This window comes from Micropterus salmoides, unplaced genomic scaffold (genome assembly GCF_014851395.1).
Source record: "Micropterus salmoides isolate LMB-PRFRI ecotype aquatic unplaced genomic scaffold, ASM1485139v1 Ms_hic_scaffold_12, whole genome shotgun sequence".
Lineage (NCBI taxonomy): Eukaryota > Metazoa > Chordata > Actinopteri > Centrarchiformes > Centrarchidae > Micropterus > Micropterus salmoides.
In genome coordinates this window covers 8,001,354-8,023,643 of record NW_024040263.1, presented here as the reverse complement: position 1 = coordinate 8,023,643, position 22,290 = coordinate 8,001,354, and the positions used below count along the sequence as shown (strand labels likewise).

The window sequence follows — 22,290 nt, the reverse complement described above, 5'->3', positions numbered from 1 at the left end:
ACTGCTGGCAAATCAGGGTTGTATTATCAATAATTTCCCCTGAACTATTACAAGTTACCTATCAAAAAGTTGTTGTATTTTACATTTCATCGAACATTTAAGGATGACTTAAGTACAATCTTTACTTTTTCGGTCGGTTGAGCCCAACAGCGAGTCCCGCCGCCTCCGCTCGCCGTCTTCCGCTCTACCAGGTAACTGTTTACCTCGACGTGGACGCGACTGTGGCCACATGCGCGCACCCGCGGAGTCGTACGTCACCGTGCTCGCTCCTCTTCTCGCGCGCTGGTTAAAAAGAAGGAGGAAAGAGCACGGGAAAACATGTGAGCGGTGTGCGGAGTTTAGTCAGACAACTTTTATGTCTTATATGTGTTTTTTGAGCTCGTGCATGAACAAACCGCCGTGCTGTGCTTAAAAGGAATTACATCTAAAGGAACGTCAGGGCTCTTTTGCAGTTCATGGTGTTGTTGGGTTTTGACTTTTTGTGTTCATCAGGATAAATTGTGTTATTGCTTTGTTTTTTTATTGTTTTTTTGTTTATTTCTGAGCTGTATTGTATAAGCAAAACAAAAATAATTTATTTTTAAACAGCTTTTCTTTATAGCAGTGAATCAAATTTAAGACACCTGCTCTGTCTAACATAATATTTTTCTTTTTCTAGTTATTGGCTTCTTCTGCTGAGAAATATAGCCCAAATAAAAATATATATAGCCTATATTACATTGCAGGTTAACCGCACTTGTTGAAAAAGGGGGACAGCTGGTGCACTTTTTTTGGTTGTATTTCCATATTTTTGGTTAATTTCAAGATTTTTTTTAATATGAAGCATTTGCAATTTGTGCTCGTCCTGGCTATCGCGGTTAACGTGTGGGAATGTGGAGACGCAAAATTCGGCGAGAGGGGTGAAATTAGCCCCAGAAGGAGAAGATGTTACGACGGAAGCTTGCCCAAGCGGCTGAAGAAAAGAGAGCGAAAAGTGCTGCTTGACGGCAGCAGCAGCGGAGAAGTTTGCCACAGGTTGTATCCCCGTGTGTCCTGCTGTCCCACCAGGAGAGCCGCCTATCAGATTCTGCACCGCAGGGATGCCAGGGTAGGTTAATGTCCATCCACCACAGTGCTTTTTCTTCAAATGAAGGGACTGGGGTTTTACTGCTAAAACGCCTCAAGAGATGCCTTTATAGCCCTTGTGTTGGCTATTGTCATTCCGCCTGTTATTGCGGACAGCAGAATTTGAGGATGGTGAGGGTAAATTGCCCTTGGCTATGCTGCCTCTGAGTGTCCCGATGAAAAAGTCTTAACATTCCTACAGGGGCATAATATGCGTCTATGGTAGCCTGCTCAATGGTAAGTAACCATATTATATCCTACTTGTGTTTTTTATTTTATTTTATTTTAACTATTTGGCTACCTATATTGTCGCCTTGTAAAATCCCCATTAGTGACATGTAGCGTACTGTTTGCCTTTACTGTTATTTCATCATGGTTTATGTTCTCTTAATGATCGCTATAATACCCTTATAATATCTTTTTACAGCAACTTATTTTGCTTGTTTAGGGTCTGCCTATATTTCCTGTAAGTGTTTACCTGTTTTATTTTCTTGCATAACTGGTCTGAAATCGAAGGATTTACCAAGTTTCGAGGATAAATGATAATTTTGTTTACCATGTGTGTTGCTGTACACAATCTGGTGCGACTCTAATTCAGCTGTCCAAGTGCGCTTCAGCGTTACCATGGTAATCGCTCACCGATTTACGTTACTTCTCGCCACAGTCAGCTTCATCTGTCAGGAGGAAAGGGTAGGCTACAATACTAAAGTACTAAACTGTTGAACCGTTTACCCGAAAAGGTAGGAGCTCCGTTGAACTTTTTATTAAATCAACCGTCGACCTTTTTACCGCAGCATTGAGCTGATAGCGAACTGTTTTGTTGTTGTCTGTTTAACAGGCATTCCTTCTCAGCGGTTTTTCGGCGTTAACGTAGCTTACAGGAATTTGTTTGTCCAGCGTACTAACGTCATTGGAAACGTTCCACAAAATGTACTGGGCTCGCGCTTTTACGCAACGCTCTTGACCGTTATGGCATCCAACGAAGTAAATAAGCGTTAAAATGTCATTTAAGCTACGGTTTCAAACCTCTGCGCAATTTCCGTAGGGGGGGAAGACAGAAAAAATAACCAGTGTATGCGTCAAACTTGTAGCGGATTCCGTTGGATCCTCACCGGGCCTTTCTCATGTAAACCACTCCTCGAATCATTCAGTGGCTGGGTGGTATCTTAACTTACTTTGTGTTGCGACAAAAAGCCATATTGCATGATTTAATTTGCTCAAGTCATGCAAATAAGGGGGGGGGGGGGGGGACTCAATAGGACGAACTCGACTTCTCATCCTCCCCACTACACTGCCCACACACGGAGCCCTTTCTGATTATGGCAAAAGAATAACAACAACACCATTGTGTTTGTTGGTTTCACTAATGGGAGACGCTGGAGAACATCACTCTCCCCCAGTCATCAGCCCTGTCCAAGTGTTAATGCCTTTGAGAGGGTGTGTGTCCTTCACTATATTCCCCTGCCAACCAACTTAAACCTATTCCCTGTGGATAAGTGTTTTGTTAAAGCCTACTGTTGCCTACATCAGTTCTCTCTCCACCTCTGACCATAAGAGGTTTACAGAGCTTCACTGATATTTTTATTTTTTTTGCAATTGAAATATCTTTCCTCAAGTGTGGCATTGTATATTAATATGTTTGTTCCAGCAATTTCATTGGCAAAGGCCATTATGCAAATGCTTTCATAGAAGTAATCCAGTAACAGCTGTTCGCTCACATAAAGCCATGCATTGCAGCTTGGTGTGATGCCAACTTTAGAAAATATAATGTAAACATCTGAAATAGCCTGGGAATACTTTAATGGCAATTTTATTTTCTTACTCTATTATAGATCCATGTTTGTTTGATTATGGCTCTGTTTATGACCTGCTTTAGCGTGTCCTCAGCAAAAGTGCAACAGCTGAGCCTCATTGCCATTTTCTCCCTGCTTTTGAGGAACGTACTCACTGAGATTCATGAAAAGACAACAAAGGTCCACTTGTTCTGGTTTGGATGATGGCAACATTGGAGCCCATCCCAGCAACATATGGACACAGGGCATGGCTGAGAGCACACAAATGCTACTCTCCGTGGACCTTGTGCCAGCCCATGGCACACAGAATCAATGGGCAATTTAGCAGGAGGGCAGGCATGCCCACAACACTACATGGCATGAATGTAGAGGGCACGGAGACAGAGGAACACACCACGCATACAGGGTCATAGCCAGCCCGGAGCTCCCTTTTTGAGGAAAACGTCAACAATTAGATAAAGTAAAGAACAAAATTGGGATTCAGAGTTTAACTATCGAACCTCAAATAGACTAGGATTTCATTTCCCTCTTCAATTTGTCTGTTATACTGCCTTTTGTGATGAGATATTTACTATATATATATGTTGTTTGTGTACATATATACATATTTTTCAGGTAAACCCTCAAGGTTTTGCCAGAGATCTGCCACCTGTTGAGTAAACATGGCTCTGAAAAATCTTTTCCTCAGTTGTAGTGTAAGGCATCCATATGTTGGCCTTGGGTCTGCTGGTCTAATTGACTTCGACAGACTGCTAATTTGTTGATACCAGAGTGGGAATGATGTGCCTGTCTATCTCTAAATTGGTGTTTACACATGGACCTCACACAGAGCAAAGCACTACCAGCCTGCCTGGCTGCCCAAGCAGCGCTGCTCTTGACCTAAAACAGATTACATTGTGTTTTATTACAGCTAATTTGTTATGTAAATAATCCTGCTAATTTCTTTTGGATTAACTCTTTGTGTACTCTTGCATAATGACCCCAAGTCAGGCTTTGAGGCTGTTATTTGGCTTCATTCATTTCATGCCCTGAGATCTGTCAGACTTGGGAATTGTAATTTGACTATAACTGTTTATGAACTTGGGTAAGTAGGCAGTGAATGAGATGATTTCTTTGTTTATTTCTCCAAACAGACAGGGCGTTCCAGCCTCAATGTTTAACAAATTGGTATCAAAGGAAATAGTGTTGGATAGAAAATGTTGTTTGGATAGGGGACAAATATGAAAATATCAGTGTACTTGAGCTTTAAAATTTCCAATTGCAGGGCTTTGTTATAATCCAGTTTGTAAAAACTCAAAAGAAATGTTTCAGTGGGAAAATGAGGAAAGAGGCCATACCACCAGTGAAAATTTGAAGTGTCTTTGCTGTGTGAATGGTGTGAACGTTCGTGGACATGCTGCAGACTTTCACACTATGCAAGCGACTGTCTCCCTCCTCATTATTCATTCTACAGATGATATGAAAAAAAGAAAAAAGTTGCTGTGTGAACAAACTGTTCAGCATAATACCAGCCCTAACAATAACCATCCAAACTAACCACCTATCAAATCTGCAGATCATTTAGAATATAAACAGACTCCATGATGACATTGACATTTAACATTTGATGTGTTATGTGATGTAAAGTGTTAACATACAGTTCACTGAGATCACTGACTTTCTGTGTGGTAACTGAGGTCGGATTGACTGGAATGTGCTTAGGCATCCCTATGTTTTATTGCAGGAACAATTTAAACATTGAATCAGAACCATTAATTTTACACAGGACATGATATATACATGGATAACAGAAAAGGTTAAACAACTTGTAATGGCTAAATTCTGCATTAAAAAGGCCATTTGGACTCACTGTGATAACTGGGAAACATCTAATTTTGTATAGTTACAGTCCTTGAAACCTCAAACAAAGTTGTCAGGTATTTATGAGAAGGAAGATTTGAAAATGTGCCCTACAACCTAAACTTTCACTACTTCATAGCGTTATGTTTATGATGTTTTATCACGAAATGTCCAGCTAATCCTAAACAACATGCCTGTGCGAATAAAAGTAAAAAATAAAAGTTAACTGCCCACCATTTTAATCATTGGCCCTTTTTGTGTGTGGTCTCCAGATTTTCTCCACCAACAACACAGAATGTGGACGTCTCCTGGAGGAGATCAAGTGTGCTCACTGCTCCCCCAATGCCCAGGTGTTGTTCCACTCCTTGGACATGGATAAGATGCCACACAGGGAGCCAGACCTGCCGCGGCTCTGCCAGGACTTTTGCCGCGAGTTCTACTACACCTGTAGGGGGCAAATACCAGGTAATTACATAGACAGTAATGACCATAAATGTAACTTGAATTATAGCCCTGGTGTGTGGTTACCTGGCGATACACAAGCAAACATATACACATGAACAGAGTAAGTCAAAGTATAGCATACGTTATACTTGCTCATTTCAGTCTCTCATATATTTGAAACGAAACTTACACTTGTGATTGTGATGAATTAAAATTCACAGCAGGCTTCATTTCTCATTGAGACTCAGCCTGCACATGTAGAACTGGCAGATTTTTGGACTTATGCAAGAAATGGTGCGTCAGTAGTCTGGTCTGTGAATATTTATTTATCCAGCTCTTACCTCATCTGACCTCACCTCCATTTGTTGCTGAGCTTGTCTCCTCCGTTTGCTTGCTTGCTGCCTTGCTCCTTGCTTTACTGTTGCACTTTAATGCATCAGTAAAATTACTCACCACGCGCTACCTATACAGACACAACACCATTTAGTGATTAGTTTGCAGACTGATCTAGCACATTTGGTCTAGCAAATAGCAGCGCAATATTTGGGGTTTTTATGACGCAGTATTTAGTCCAGCAGTGTTTATGGCACCAGGTGCAGAAAGTCTTGTTCTCTTGTCTCTGGTAGGCTTGTTTGGATCTTGCAAGTTTATTTTAATCAGCATACATTTGCAAATATTTGACTTTTTTGATGACCTTGGGTGTAGTAACAATACACATATTTGAGGCATTTCCTGACATGTGAGTAGAAAATATTTGATTTGCAAAGGTGGGTGTGAAAACAAATTTCTCACATGCACTAACAAAAGCCAACATATCCTGACCACTGTACCAGAAAACTGAACTGGAGCAAAATGAACTATTTTATGACTTGCTCCTGGATACTGCTCACCAGACTCAACTCCTGTGGTTGATTCTGTATCCGGGATGCATAAAAACCCTAGCTGTGGTCTAGACATGACTGCCCGGCACCTTGCCTTCCTCAGACAAAAACTGTCACTTAAAAATCTGTGTCTCATGCTTTGCCACCAGTATGCTTTTATTTGAAGTGGTAAGTTCACATGAATCTAAACATAGTCAAAATGTTGATTTACTGGCCCTTGCCATATCTGATTATGAGCTCTACCTTGAGATAGCAGAATCAAACTAACGAAACTAATTGATGCAACAGTTTTCCTTGTGGAGACAGTGCTGCTAAATTATAGGAACCCTTCAGCCCCCAGAAAGCATTGTCTTAGAAGAATTTCCTTTGAAGGGTTGCAAGATCACAGGTACCTGTGCCTTCAGAGTGCATACCAAACATGATCAAACACTTTTTGGCTGTCTTTTCTGCTCAAGCCAAGTCTTCTTCCAATCTCTGTCGCCACAAACTGATTAGATCTGCTGAGATTTGCAAACAGAGAATAGTTTCAAACACACTTGTCTGGAACCCACCCACATGGTATGCTGCAGCTCAAGTCAAATATCAAACACATACATTCCATCTGAGGTCCATCCTCATCTGCATCTAATGGTCTGCTGGCATACTTTGTACAACACTTGAACTACTATTGAGGTTGGCGAGTGGGCCACCACAGAGCATCGAGAGAGGGAAGATGAAGATTTGTCTGGAGTTACATTACTCGCTCGTGAGCTGACAGACATATGGGCTCAGAGAGTCAAACCAAAAAAGTTCAACAGAGGAATCCAGAGAAGAATCCCCCCTCCCTGTGTTCACTGTCGTGCTCCTCCCCGCTCAACCCCCCTTCTACAGATCAGCATATGTGGTGACGAATGACACATTTATTTTTCTACAAAGGTTGTGTGTATGTAAAACTGCTGAAGTGCATCAAGATGTCAAGTACTTTGGGTGGGCCACCCAGGTTGTCTTGGAAGATAACCAGATGGAAGTATAACTTTAGCGCTGGGGAGTCGGGAATATGGACAGAGTTCTGTCTCTCGCTCTCCCTTTCTCTCTTTTTATCCCCCTTTTCTCTCTATCCTGTCTTTTTTTTTGCATGCTCTTTCTCTTCTCCTTTACTTGGTTCATACTCTTTTTCAATCTTATATTCTGTTAGTGCACACAGTACAATTAAGGTGGAACATGTTGTCAGAGTATGTGGATTTACAATGCCTTACAATAAACATTAAAAATACACAGCCTACTACAAAAAGATTAATTAGATTAAATCATATTGCAGAATAAAATATTTCCCAAAAAGTTATATGCATTGTTTGCAGATAAAGTGTAACAATTGTGTTGACATTTTAAAATATTTAATAATTTTTTTAAATGTGGCACTGAATGTGATGTGTCCTAAACTTTTGCTTGATCAAAACTGCTGGCCAAAGGTATTAAAATGAAACAGTAGCCTTTACAGCATCCATAACTGTCATCCTGCTCCCATGAAACTTCCTACCAGCCCTTGACTAGGCCATGTACTTAGCCCCCATTTCTCCATAAAGACATTTACTGCCTTGACTCTCACTTCTGCCTGGAGGCCTCCCACCTTCCTGGTACTCCTCTTCTCTCATATCTTCCTCCCCTCTTCACTCATCCCCTCTCCCTGCACCCGAGGTCCCCAACCAGCATGGTTAAGATAACTGCAGACACAAGTGGGTGGGTGGTATAGCCAGAGCTGTGTGTCTTTCTACGTGTGTTTGATCTTCATGTTGTGTTTAGATGTTTGAGGGGATATCCTATCACCTCCAGTATTTGGTGCGGTCAGCCCTCGCGGTTGGTGTGTGGTAGGAGAGGGAGATGAAAGGAGGTACAGGGAGAGTCTTGTTTGTGTTTTTATCACTGTTGTATTTGCTCTCCTCTGTCCTCTGAGGGATTGACTAAAGGAAACAATATTGGCAAGATTGTTTTTAGGTTGCAAAGGGCCTCTGAGACCCACTGCACACTTTGCTTATTGCCAGGAATAATGTTGTTACAGCACAGGCTGGAGTCGTAGCTGTATGTGACTGCAATGTTTACACAAATAACTTTTTTCTCTCACACCGAAACATTTTAGGTAAGCCAGCATGTTCGGTTCAAGGTATTCAAGCATACCTTGAACATGCTAAATTAGTAAAATACAATCAGTAAGTCAAGCCATATCAAGTTAATTTTATTTATATAACCCAACATTGCAAATCACAAATTTACCTAAAGGGTCTTTACCCCTCTAAACTCCCCAAAAAGAACAACAGAGAAGGGATGCCTCTTCCAGGAAGTACAGCCATAATAGATAATAGATGTTGTGTACAGAATAGGCGGACACAGTAAGATAGAATAGATTTAAAACTATGACAAAATTATAGTTGTAACCAAACATATTTGAAGAATCTGTCAGGACGTCAAGCAACTTCCAGGTGACGCCAAACAGATAAGAACCGAGCCACACAAACTCAACTTCGCTATGGAGACCTGGAAAGTGGACAGACTACACCAACAGACAAGAGCTCAAGCTCAAGCACACCATTCACACCAACTGGAGAAAGAAAACAAACACACAGAGGGAGAAAGAGACAAGGACAGCATGCACACAAGGGAGAGAGAGAGAGAGTTGAGAGGAGAGACAGAATCTCCTGAAGGACGTAGATCAAAATCCATAACATCTGGAATGAGGCAGCGATAGCCTGTGGAGAGAGAAAGGTCCCAGGACGGCCAATGGTCGAGCACAGAGAAGCCTGAATGAAAAGAGAGGACCGAGAGAAGAAAATGGGGAGAGAGAGAGAGAAGTACAAGCCTGAAGTAATAAATGAACAAGCAACTAAAAGGGAAGTTAAGGTGAAAAGACGAGTTTCATGTTTGGATTTAAAGGCCTCAACTGAGTCAGACTGTCTGATGTCAGGAAAAGAAAAAAAGAAGAAGGAAAGGCCCTGGAGCCTGCTGACTTCTTTAGGGACAGACAGGTGCCATGTATGTGTTTAAGGAGATCAGACAGGTATGAAGGTGTGTGCCCCTTTACAATTTTGTAAGTCTTCAGAAGCACCTAAAAGTCTGATCTGACATGAATAGGGAAATAATTAAGGGAAGCTAAGTAATGTGGTCCAGTTTTCTAGCTGCAATATTCTGAGTCATTTGAAGACTTTTAGTAGTGGCACGCAATGGGCCTGAAAGCAAAGCGTTATAATAATCAAGTCTGGATGAAACAAAGGTGTGAATTGAGGTATCTGTATCAGCCATTGACAGAAAATACCTAATTTTAGCTATGTTGCATAGTTGAAAAAAAGCAGTTGATTCTTGCGTGTCAAACGTTGAGAAATCACAGTTTTTGAGAGTTAATGCTCTTACTGGAGTCTTTATCCAACGGTGCCAATGACCAGCATGTCAGTTCTTTCAGAATTCTGGAGCTAGAAATTACATGACATCCACTTTTTCACAGCAGACAAGCAGGCCTCTTATTTGATGACTTTGGTGTGATCATCTGTCTTTACAGGCACATACATGAGTATCATCAGCGTAGCAGTGGAAATTAATTCAATGACTGCTTATAATTTGCCTAGAAGTGAAATATAAACAGAGAAAACACATTACAAACACAACAAAAACTAATGTTCGCATGATGGAACACAAAACAGAAAACTTTCCAAACTACTCAGTCCAGCACAGCAACATGAGAAATATATGCTGTCACTCTCTCAGCGCTGTCTGCAGCACATGTAGTCAACAGAGCTGAGTAGACACTTTGAGCCCCTTTTCAAAATAACTCTAATATAATATATAACTATGCTACTGTATGTAACTCCACTATAACTCTAATATAACCCTGTCCATGACAACTGCTGTGTTACTCAGGCTCATCACATCTGTTTACTTTGTTAGACAAGTAGCTAACCGGCTATATACTTTGTCAGTACAGTAGCGTAGCATATTAAAATGTAAGTATGGAGCTTTGTTTTAATCCCGTTTACCCTGTGAAACTCAACACTTCCTGTATCCATTTTCAAATTAAAAGCCCTCTCACATTCCAGTGGACAGAAGCTTTTATTGTGATACATTTGCAGAAACACTTAGGAAAACTCACTGGCATACAACTCCATTCATGATCTCTCAATATGTTTTATTCCGGAGTCACGCTGAGTCACGTGTGACACCTAGTGGTAAAATTTAGTATACCGTCGGGTCCTTAGCTAAATATCAAACCGGTTTGACAATGTTTGGCCCAACCCTACTCCACATTTCACATCATAAAATGAAGATGTAGTATTTTGCCAATTTAAATGTCGTCCTACAAATAGCCTTATAAAGAGAACTGTTCTGAGGCTTTGAGATTTTGTGGTGGTGTGTCTCGTTATTGTATTGTTCATATGAAGTGGTATTTCTCTGCATGCATTAACAAAATGAAACAAGACTGGCTGACAGTGAAGATTTATCAGACACTTGGGGTGTTTCTATCTCTTGTTTTGTACCTTATATCTTTCAGAATCATGTTGAGACTGCCTGTTGAGTTTGAGTTTATAATGTGGGGTAAAGGTATGTGTTGTTTTTTTCTAGATATAGAATCTTTTCTATTGCAATACTTTGGAGATGTCACCAAACAATAAGACACCAAGCCAACTCTCAGATGACCCAAGAGCTGCTGATATGTGAAATCTTTAGTGCCAAAGAAAGAAAATTACAGCCCTCATCACACCTGATTTTGCATTGGGTGTATTTCATATTCTGCCTTTATCACCGATCTGCTATATTGCTGAACAGATGTCAAAGAAAGTCAGTCTCAGAGTCTTTTCCATATGAATCCATTAGGGCTAGTGCAAATGCATTGTTTATAACATAAAAGCAAAATAATGCAAAATGCACATGATCTTTTCTTAAGCATAAACTTGAGAAAAATTGAGAAAGCAATTCTCTGTGGAGAAGCCATAGTTCACTGCAGAACCCTCTCTAATCTGTGAGCCATTTGGTCTGGCCCACTTTCTCTTCACTTGTTCATTTCAGCCCAGTCTAGCCAGGGTTTGGTTTGGCTCATCAAGCATAATTCCAACCCTCCCAACACACAAGCACATCACATCCTTTTTTTTTTCTCTGTCTCTGTCTTACTCTTTTGTCCTCTCTAGTGCATACTCATTCAGGCACACACATATAGTACAGTCACATACGCTACAGGCATGCACACACGTAAGTATCATTAAAGTCACATTCTTTGGATTTTCTCGGTTTAGCCATATACATGAGCCCAGTGTATTGATTTAACAATGTAGTATGTATAGGAAGTGAAAGACCCTTTGTGTATGATGTCTTTGCTAGAACTTTTCCAGGCCGATGTGGATGAGTTCTGCCAATACTATGGGAGGAGAGATGCCAGTCTGTGCTTTCCAGATTTTCAACGAAAGCAACCACAAGGACAAGATTCCAACTACTTGGGAGATGAGAAAATAGAAGATATCAGCAGGTTTGTAGCCTGAATTTTACCATATTTTATTACAGTTTAGCATGGACTTATGCTGTGGAAGATGTACTGTACATATTAGTATTTTGAATGAGCTTTGGCTAGTTCTAAAATGTGTTTCAGCTAAGTGAACTTCATTAGTACTTATGTGTTCAGATTCATGAGATTCAGCCTTGATCTTTATGTCTTTATAGAAACAGGCGTAGCCTTGGTCACATGTTTTAGGTTCACTGGTCTATTTTGACATGGTCCATACTCTCAGACAGAAATGCAATGCCATCTCTCCTCTAATCCTAAAGTTTGTCCAGACTGCATTTGCTCAGCTTTGCTCACATAATGAAAATGCTTATCCTGCGTCATTCTGGTTGCCTCCCTCACTGCAAAGGTCTGTACATCACAGAGGGCTTTGCCCTTTTGTCCATGGGGGGATGTCTTTCTTCTCTGTTTTCCCCCGAGGCAAGAAGGCCAAGCAGCATGTGCACCTGAATAACAGCAACCAACATTCAGTCGAATAACTGACCAAGAGTCAGGGGCTCATTTGTTGCTTCTCTGCCTTGTCCTCTTAGATGTATACTCAGGTAAATCACAGGTGAATGTTAGAGGCTGGGAAAACGTGCCAAAATGAAGTCACAGTTTTTGGCTAACATTAAGGCCTTTGTTTTTGGGAATTAAGACACAGCGCTTAAGTGCTCCTCACGCAATGCACAGAGGGAGTGGTGGTGCACTTTCTGTTATTTTCATGGCTGGTGGCACATAGCTCTCGCACGAAGCACATAGAAAACAGGACAGGACAAAAAAGAATCATTAATTCTACATTACCTATGGGTGTGTTTGTTAGTTATGGGCTGGTATTAATTGTGGCCAATCAAATCAGCTTCTCTTATCCCCCTTAAAATCTGTACTCTCTGCACCAAAGTGGCCGTATTGACAGGCTGAAAAGCCACACGTTTTCTTGGCCATGTCTGTACAGTTTGGTCTGGTACCTGCACAGTGGAATGTGGACAAGGGAGAGTCACTTAGTTAGCTGCAGTTAGCATGCAGCTGATGTCCTGGAATGCTGTTTTTTTTTAATTAAGATGGAAAGACAGAGAGAGGATTGGTGGAAACAGGTGGTTGTGAGGGAGTTCAGAGATATAGAGAGGAGAAAGAAGTTTTAGTTGTCTAATATTTTTATTGCTCTGAATAAGATCAGTGTCCTATGCATTGTTATATATTATTATTAGGAAATTATAATGTACAGCACGCTTTCACAGCTTAAGGAGGAATGTATGTAGAATGCTGAATCATCAGCCAGATAGATTAAAATATAACACAGACGTAGGGATGTTTAGTTTAGTTTCTAGTTTTCATCTTGCATATGAAGTTAGACTTTGGCACTGAGATTAGCGACTGCAGATGGAAATCACTGTGTACATGCTGCCTTCAAATAAGTGTAGTATCCAACACTGGATTTTTGCTGTGGATTTAAATGTGTGCTGGTTAAGAATGCATAATCAAAGTAAAATAAACAATTATAATATCTGGATTGTTCACCGCCTCCATTGACCTCTGACCTTTTGTATCTCCCTTGTTACCCAGGAAACACAAACACAACTGCTACTGTGCCCAGGAGATGTTGAGTGGTCTGAGGCAGCCGGTAGCTGTGGTGCACTGTGGGGATGGATCCCAGCGGCTTTTTGTCCTGGAGAGGGAGGGAATTGTCAGGATACTCACCCATGACCTCGAGCTAATCAAGGAGCCCTTCCTGGACATCCACAAGCTGGTGCAGAGCGGCCTGAAGGTAAGATTGATCCTGGCTTCATGGTGTTAACAGTGTTGGAGAAATTACAGAAGTAATATGATAACATGGATGTAAATTGAGCAAAGATGTAAACAGGAAAGAGAAAAGAAATGGAACTTGGCTGATAAAGTATAAAATATTGTTTGCTACATTGCTAGTAAGGAAATAATGTGGTAGAACCTTCACACAGTTCTTTACAACATAACTGTTTGCACCTATGTAAACGTGTGAGGAACATCTCCAGCCAAGACAAATCCATTGAAAGTGGTGCCTGCTCACTATTAGTATTTAATTATATAATTACACCAAACAAGCAGTCATTCATCAAATTTGATTGTGGCTAATCATTACGCTATTATCTGCTAATTAACTGTAGGTACAGCACACATTGTGCTCACTGCTAATTTTTTGCTAATTCTCACAAGATGGGTTAATGGCTTTCTTAATCTCTCCCATATTGTTCCTAAAAGGGTTCTAATATGACACATGGTAATAGTGACTAACTCAATACCCCACATGATGACTGGAATGACAAACTGTTTCTCAGGTTTAAATGGTAACTGGTAGTGGTATGGTAGTCTACTCTCTTTATTCACTTCAACAAAGACTTTTTTTATTGGATGCCTGTCATATCTTTTTGATTTCAGTTGTGTCATAGGTAGGCATAGTTTCAACTGTTTGTGTGTTGTGGTGTGGTGCCAATGTCTTGTGACATTGGAAAGATTGCAAGACTTAGACATAAATTGTTTGTATTATGACATATACTGTAACTCTAAGAATAATGTATGGATATCTCAGTTGCAAATATACTGTAATCTTAAAGGTAATGTCTTGTTCTTTTTAATACATAATCCTTAACTGCTTCTCGTATATAGAATTTGAGAATTGTTCAGAAATAGTTTAGATTGCACAAGATGGAGTAGCTGGGATGCTTGTGGGGCACACTCCCAGACAGGAAGTTTATCTATCACGCATGCCTCCTGCTCCTCCACTGACAAGACTCTTTGCTTACAAGGAGTCAAACGGAGCACAGCAATGAATATGCAACTGCCCCCTGCGGAATGCTCTCACTACTCTGCTGTGCTCTCTTATCATCATTCAATCAAAAGTTGTTGTGGATATAGTGATCATTATGACAATTAGACGTCGTTCGAGCCCCCGCAGGCCCCAGGAGTCCTATTCTGTGATGTTGGCTGCCAGAACGGGCTCCCAGCCACATGGGGTGAACAGAACCAGGGGAGGGCTAAGGTGTTTACTGGCAGCATCAACAGGATGGAGGTGCCTTTATACAGACAGAGGAACCCAGCCCCCCAGGAGACAGGGCAGATAATGGGTTTATCGTCAGCTCCATGCACATGCTTTGATTGTAATGTTCTGTGTTTCCTTCTGCACTTCTATCCCCCTCCTTCCATGGATCCCCCCGCTGCCAATTAAGCTGAACTGCACAGAAACAATACTGTGCTGTGGTGGTGTGGGCTCCTAGCTGCGCTGTGGGTGTTCTTTTCCTGAAATTCAATCTCTGTACTCCAGTCCCCACCCCACCACCACCACCACCACACACACACACACACACACACACACACACATACACATACACATACACACACTACCCATGTCCTCATCACAGTGGTCTCTCCACAAGTGGCTCACATTCACACACCTCTAACATAATAGTGAATTGTGGACAAATTTCCCGATTGGATAGAGCCCTACCAAAGGATTTGGTTTAAATTTGGTGCATGCAGCCGATTTTGACCATTCTTACTCCTGACTAAGTCCTGACCAGTATTGGGTTTTTGAGTCCAATACCAATACGGATACTTGAGACTGCAACAACAATTACATAGCATCTATTTGTATTTTTTATTAAAAAGTGTTTTTGAGAGGGTTATGAAGGAATTATGACAATTATGTAGTGAACATTCCTATTCTAATTGTTTGTTACTTTTCCATCACATATTCCAAACACATATTCATATTTGCATTTCTTGCTGTAACTTCTTGCCATATACACATCAGATCAAACAAAAGAGAAGAGATTGTGTTGCTTTAGCTTGTAGCACTCTAGTTAGTCAGTGTTTGTGTTTATAAAAAATACAATATGTTAAAGGATATATTATAGAATGTAACTTTGCAAAAATAATGTCTTTCCTCTGTAAATAGGCAATTAAGGTTATTTGAGTTACTCAAATGTTTAACAAATCTCTTGGGTTTGAGGACACAGTAACACCACATTCTATACGCCAGTGCCACACAAGCACAGGTGTGATTCAGGTGATGTACAACTCCATCTCCCTAGCTGAATGTGTTTTATTGGTAGCGGTGATTTGAGCATACAAGAGTTACATAAAGCTTAATAGAGAAGTAAATGACAAACATTTTTTTTATACAATTAAACATGACAACAACTACAATTAACCTTGAACATGTTTGTAGTTGCTCTCAAGGCAACCCAATTTTAGATGCGTCATTCAAGCCGATGATATTCTTTGATACACATGTAAATCCTGTGTGTCTATTAGTATTTGTAGACTTTGATGAGCCTCTGCTCATACAATAACAGCATCTTGAACTGTACAAGCGCAGAAAAGACACTCGAGAATACTGTAGCGTGTGTGATAGTGACAGTGAGTTTTATAAATGAAGACATCTGTGAGCAGCAACCCAAAGCTTGACAGTCAAGTGACATGTATTAGCCTGTGTAACGGGGGTGAGGGGGCCTGCAATAAAATATTTCACTGTTAAAACAAAAAAGTCACAGCATGTTATTCTTTCTGTCCCTGCTCCGCTGACAGCTGCTCTACATTCTCAGCGGCCATCAGAGGCTCTCATACAGACCAAAATAAGTGGCTTCATCTTTACTATTTACTCTGACTAGAAGCAAAGGCAGGCTCAAACTGATACGCATCTGATAGTTATCCTCAAAACATTGATGCCTTCTAGTGAAAGATGAAATATTAACAAATGTAGAAGGCAATTGTCTATTCTGCAAACTTAATGGTCCAGATGATGGATTATATCTTATTCTTGGTTGGTGGGAGGATTAATGTATCATGGGATCGCTGTGTGCTTGTCATTGGATTTATGACCCACATTTATTAACAGGTGGAGGAGTTGCAGTGGAGACTAGATTCTCATTGCACAAGAGAAAAGAAGAGAATACTACACAGGAGGTGTCTGTGTGTGTGTGTGTGTGTGTGTGTGTGTGTGTGTGTGGGAGGTGTGAGCGTAGATGCTTCAGGTAGTCTTTAAGTGAAGGGCGTAGACATTGTTTTGCTCCAATCAACTCAACAATGTGGAATGTCTTTCAGTGGAGGAATGCCCACGAGCAAGTGAGAAAGGATCAAAAGATTTGAGTTAACAATGGATGACATCACTAGGACTCAAAGACAGCTGCCCCTGCAGAATTGGAAATAGCTTTGTGTGTGTCTCTGCTGCCGCCACTCAGACAGGACCAGTATTCCATGTAATGCACCGTGAGATAACTAGCGCCCCTCAACCCTGCACCTCACTTTCCCAGCTTTTCTGTGGAATGACGCCAACATTTTGACAGTGCCAAAGCCGGAGCCCCAGAGAACAGAATTGGAGGGAAAGGAGGAATGCAGAGGCAGGTGTTTGTGAAAAATGAAGAGATAATTCCTCATGAGAGATTCAATCAGAACCCCCTGCCCGGCTGTGGAAGAATGATGGCAGAGGAAAAAAACACAAAGATGTTCAAGGGAAAAATGGAGGGAATGTGTCTTAAATTGATACAGCAGAGTTGTTTGTTTAGTTTGATAGAGGTTTAGTGATGGCAGGCATTATAATCAGTGGCATAAACATCTGTAGTTAAGAAATTATGAAGGTGAATTATTAATATGAAAGTAAAGCTTTTGCAATGAAACAGAATCTTGCCGCTTACCCTTAAATCGGCCCATATCTTCATCCATATGTACTGTAGGTGAAAGAATCCTAAATTAATTAAATGACATAAATATACCACAGAGTTTAATAGTGTGCATATGGTGCTGTAGACCGTAAAACCCCTGAAAATTCACTTTGCAGCTGACAATATGTGAAACATGTACCTTCTGTAAATGAGCTTGTTTGTACAGTGTATTGGTTTTTGAGCCGTGCCAAGAATATCTTACTTACTGCCATTCTGGCAGCAATTTAACCGTGATCGGTGCTCAGGAGCCACAGGTTGGCACGTTGTCTTCTTTTAATCAGGGTACCTCCTTGGATTGGCTCTGCAGTGAAAAATGCAGTGTTTGTTTCTTATGCGGTGCCACCTCTGCTGTTCGCCTTCTCCTAAAAGGGGCTAGTCATTAGCAAAGTGGGCTAATATTTCAGTCTATTTAACCACTGCAACCCTAAATCCAACATATGGATCCAGCATTTCAAGGTGAGGTTGAGAATTTCTCTTCCCAAGATGAAACTTTTTGACGTTCTTTGGCAAAGTGCAGTCACCTCTGCTTCAACTAACATCCAGCTGTGTAGTGTGCTGCATGCATTCCCACATAACTCCTTTTTTATTTGACTTCAATGATCTGACATTTAGTAGTACTCATAAATTTTTTGTGGAGGAACTCTGCCTATTGGGGTGGAGATTTATTTGTCAACTTTCACAACATTTCACTTCATATTCAGATTGATGGAACCCCTGTGGCTTATCATGTGGGTCTCTGTTGTTGCTCAGTGGTACTTCAAGTACATTCCTTTTCAAATAGTCATCCCTTTTGCATTCGTATGTGGCCTGTGTCACTGCTGTGTTGGACTGGGCCGGGTCTAACGCAGTCCAAACAGAACTACAAGATCCATTCCACCAATTTATGATGTGTGTTCCTTGGCCTCTGTCATAGACTACACCTATCCAGTGCCTGCCACATATGTCCAAACCAAGATATATTTTTCTCTCAATTCCTCTTTTTACTGTTTTGAGAGGGAATACCTTAAGGCTGAGACAGCTGTGTTAATTGTGGATATAATACTTGTTTGTTTGCCATGAGTAAGATAACTTCTCTGCAGGACGCTTACTTTTGCTTTTTTTATTTCCTCATTGAAAGAAAAAAGAATTAAGCTGTTTTGGAGGGATACAGTCTTGGAGGGATACAGTCACACAGGGACCACTTTATAAACGTTCTTCACACCTAAGCCTAGCATTCCGTTCATTCTTTTGTCAAGAAGAAATAGTGAGGGAGAGCACAACATAAAAAAAGGGCCGACCTGGCTTGCCTTGCCTGGGGATGAAATGCTGTAGCTGATTATTACAGCTAACTATGATGGGAGGACCACCAGGGTAGTGACAACTGATGTAGCTGCCTCCGGGGTGAGACAAAGGTTTACATATTACTCAAGCAATTTGGATGTTTTCTAAACATGTTGCCAAGACAGTGGGAGTTGGCAGCTCTCTGCCCCCCACCCCCCACCGGCCCACAAGCCCTGAATTGCATGGATTTTGTGTAAACCAGGAAAGAGCTTTCGGACGGAGAGCAAAAAGCACGGACTGAAGCACTCTGCACTTTTGTGCTCTCTATGAACTGTGAGTGAGCTAATAAATTCTTTCAGCCACTCAGCATAGCATTCATGGATATCCCCCAAAGATTACACACACAAATCACTGCACAATGGAGGCCACCGGGAGGGCCTGGGCGTCGCAGGGGCCCCCGACCCTGTGGACAAGCGCACACAACCAGGCTGCAGAGAAGACTGGGCGAGGGCGGGGGGTTGTAGAGGAGGTGCACCTCTACCCAGAGTCAAATGCTTTATAATGGTTGGTAATGGTATATTCAAGGAGGTTGGTGAAGGTGTGTGAAAGTGAAACAGACGAGGGGAGAAAAAGACAGAATGGAAGAATAGCAGGGGTGTGAAAGGGAATGTGATGGATAAATAAAAAAGGGGATTAGAGAGGTTGAAGAATTAAAGGAGGTGGGGTGAGATTGGTGTGTAGGAGTTGCATATAGTGGTCTTGGTGATGATGAAGATGACTGAGGGGGGTGATTCCAACCCCACACAGCCAAGCAGAAGCCAAAGAGGGACATAATTAACTCCTGGATCTTTTGTGTTTCTCATCTGACTGCAGGGTAGAGATGAAAGGGGACTGCTAAGCCTGGCATTCCACCCCAATTACAAGAAGAATGGCAAGCTCTATGTCTCCTACACCACCAACCAAGAGCGCTGGGCCATCGGACCACACGACCACATTCTCCGTGTGGTTGAGTACACCGTTTCAAGGTAATAGGAGAAGTGTGTGCCAAATCTACCTTTAAATATGGGTCGTTCACTGCCTGTAAGGAAACCAAAACCTCAGCTGCCTCATGGTCTACACAACATTAAACTGACTTATCTATTAAGTACTGAGGATTAATATACCCTGGACATGCATTTCTTCATGCAAAGCCCACTTTAATCATCAAGATTTCAAGGCATCCTTACTGAAAAATACAACACAGTTTACAATGTGGTTAGTCGTAATTTGCAGTGATGTACAGCGGTTGGTGAAAATTCCCACAATCTGCTTTTAATACATGCTCACATTTGACTCTTTATTGCTTACTAATTCAAATGGTGCACTTTGTAAAACCTTTTCAGATGGAAAAAGATAACTAAGTATAAGGATAGTACAAAATTTAAACCTATTGGATGCTGTGAAAAAAATCCTGTTCACAAAACCCTGGAGCAATTGATTATAATATTGCCTATTCCAATCCAACAACACTGATGTGACACATTTTTGCCAGAGACCATGGTAACCACAGTAAATACAAGGGCTTCAAGAGCACACAGTGTAATTTTTCTAAAGCTGCAATGAAAAAAATGAAGGATTTTTGTGTTATGGGGATTTAAAACCCAGGTCAAATGTCCCACCTAACTAGCGTGCGCTGTAGTGTGCGCTGTTTTGCTGAATATGTGATGGGCGTTCATTTGCAACGCTTTTCATCACACACCTGTGATTAAGAGTGTTGCAAGTGATCTTCTCTCACGAACGTGTTTAAGTGTTGCATTTTAATTTGCATAATCACAGTTGTATGTTTGACTTAATGATCTAATCTTAATTATAGTCTTGGCATGCAGTCATAGTGACTGCAGCATATAGTCCTTAATTTGAGGGTTCAATAGAGAAATGACAGTATTTGATGGTAGTTTAAGAGAGTAATTTTTTCATTGTTGGCAAGCTGTGTTTTAAAAAGTGTTGGACTAGCCAAAATAACACATCATGAAATATTTGTTGCTGATACTGTGAACCCAAATCCTCAGTTTGCATCAGAAATTATGCAACATTTTAAAGCCTGTGTTACATCTCCACCCACCGTCTTTGCCTTAATGAGACAATGAATTCGATTTAGACTAAATGTCTCCAGACAACAAACTATTTAAACCCATTTAGTGTTTGATTATGTTTGGTATGGCATGTCATGTCAGTGTTTTTTATCCATGCCTTTGCTCACCAACACAATTATTTTTAAAGTATTTAGAGACAATCAATGTTGTTGTTTATAAAGTCATGCCTAACTCAGCATATTTCAAAACATTACATCACTGTTCTTTCACCACAGTCAAGAGCCAACTGCATGTCATCCAAAAAGCCACTTACCAAGACCCTTATACTTTTTAACATTTTTATTAATGTATGGAAGCCTGTCGGTATTGATATGTTGGACACACTCCTGATAAATATTAGTTACTTTGTACTGTAGCAACCATCAGTTCGCAGCCAATGACAATGACATGTTGTGTTTTTCCTCAGGAAAAACCCGAACCAGGTGGACACCCGGACTGTCCGGGTGCTGATGGAAGTAGCTGAGCTGCACAGGAAGCACCTAGGTGGTCAGCTTATGTTCAGCCCTGATGGTCTGTTGCACATCATCCTGGGAGATGGCATGATCACCCTGGATGATATGGAGGAGATGGATGGACTCAGGTGAGATCCGACGACTAAGAATTGTGGTTTAAATGATCAATTGCTGCTATTTGCCTCAAGATTGAATCAATTCCTAGCTCCTACCATCGTGAAGGTGTATTTTGTTTGTGTGTTTGAATGCAGTGATTTCACAGGGTCTGTCCTGAGAGTGGATGTGGACACGGACTGCTGCACATCACCTTATTCCATACCACGGAACAACCCATACTTCAACAGCACTAACCAGCCACCTGAAATCTTTGCCCATGGATTACATGACCCAGGCAGGTAAGTGAAACGTTTGCATGAGAAACTTCAGCAATGTCACACTGAAGAACAGCTATATAAGAGAGACCCACTCTATGACTAATTCAAACTTTTACAGTATTTTGTTCATTCAAAACATTAGATTTCATAACAATTATCCTAATATGCTGTTGTGTTACTGCTGTTTTGAGAAAAACACTCAGATTGTTTTCATGCCAGCTTGCCACCTTGTAGCTGGTTGGTGTCAAGACATTACTTCTGTTTCTCCTGTATTCATCCTTGGTATTCTTGACTGTAGGTGTGCAGTAGATCGACTTCAGACCGACAATGGGAGTCTCCTGATCCTCTGTACAGACGCCAGTGGCAAAAACACATCAGCAGGAAGAATACTGGAGATTTCTAAGGGGAAAGATTACGGTAAGTTATAATTTTCTTGAGATCTTCCAAGAATGTTCATACTATTTATATTTACTTTTTTAAGTTTGGAAGGATTATTTTTATGATTATTTTGCAATGTTAATATACATATCTTATGATAAAAATAACTAAGTGTAACCTTTGCCTGGGTTTTGTTTGATGATGTACATCTGGAGTAAGAAATGAAAGTACATGAACTTTTTGGATAACCCTTCACATTTGTTCTGCTGAAAATGACATCTGTTTTTACGAATGTCTTTCATTTTGTAAGAACATGGTGTTTTGGCAACAGTTTCAGAAAACACACCGGGTTTAGTGCAGAGACATTGAAGGTTAAATGTAAAAATGATGTGATCTAGAAAGATTCCTCCCCTGTGGTGTGTAGATTTGCCAAGGGAATGTGAGATTGT

General features: G+C 40.9%; 1 protein-coding gene across 1 annotated transcript in view; it reads left to right on the top strand.

Annotated features, from left to right (window-relative positions):
• Window positions 1-307: 307 nt before the first annotated feature.
• LOC119898862 (hedgehog interacting protein) overlaps window positions 308-22,290 on the top strand; it is a 35,098-nt gene continuing 13,115 nt past the window's right edge. The window contains exons 1-8 of the mRNA XM_038713143.1: window positions 308-1,087; window positions 5,009-5,201; window positions 11,396-11,540; window positions 13,116-13,317; window positions 19,379-19,530; window positions 21,044-21,217; window positions 21,341-21,484; window positions 21,762-21,880. Coding sequence (XP_038569071.1) covers window positions 818-1,087; window positions 5,009-5,201; window positions 11,396-11,540; window positions 13,116-13,317; window positions 19,379-19,530; window positions 21,044-21,217; window positions 21,341-21,484; window positions 21,762-21,880 — 1,399 coding nt within the window. The 5' untranslated portion in view covers window positions 308-817. The remainder of the gene's footprint in view (window positions 1,088-5,008; window positions 5,202-11,395; window positions 11,541-13,115; window positions 13,318-19,378; window positions 19,531-21,043; window positions 21,218-21,340; window positions 21,485-21,761; window positions 21,881-22,290) is intronic.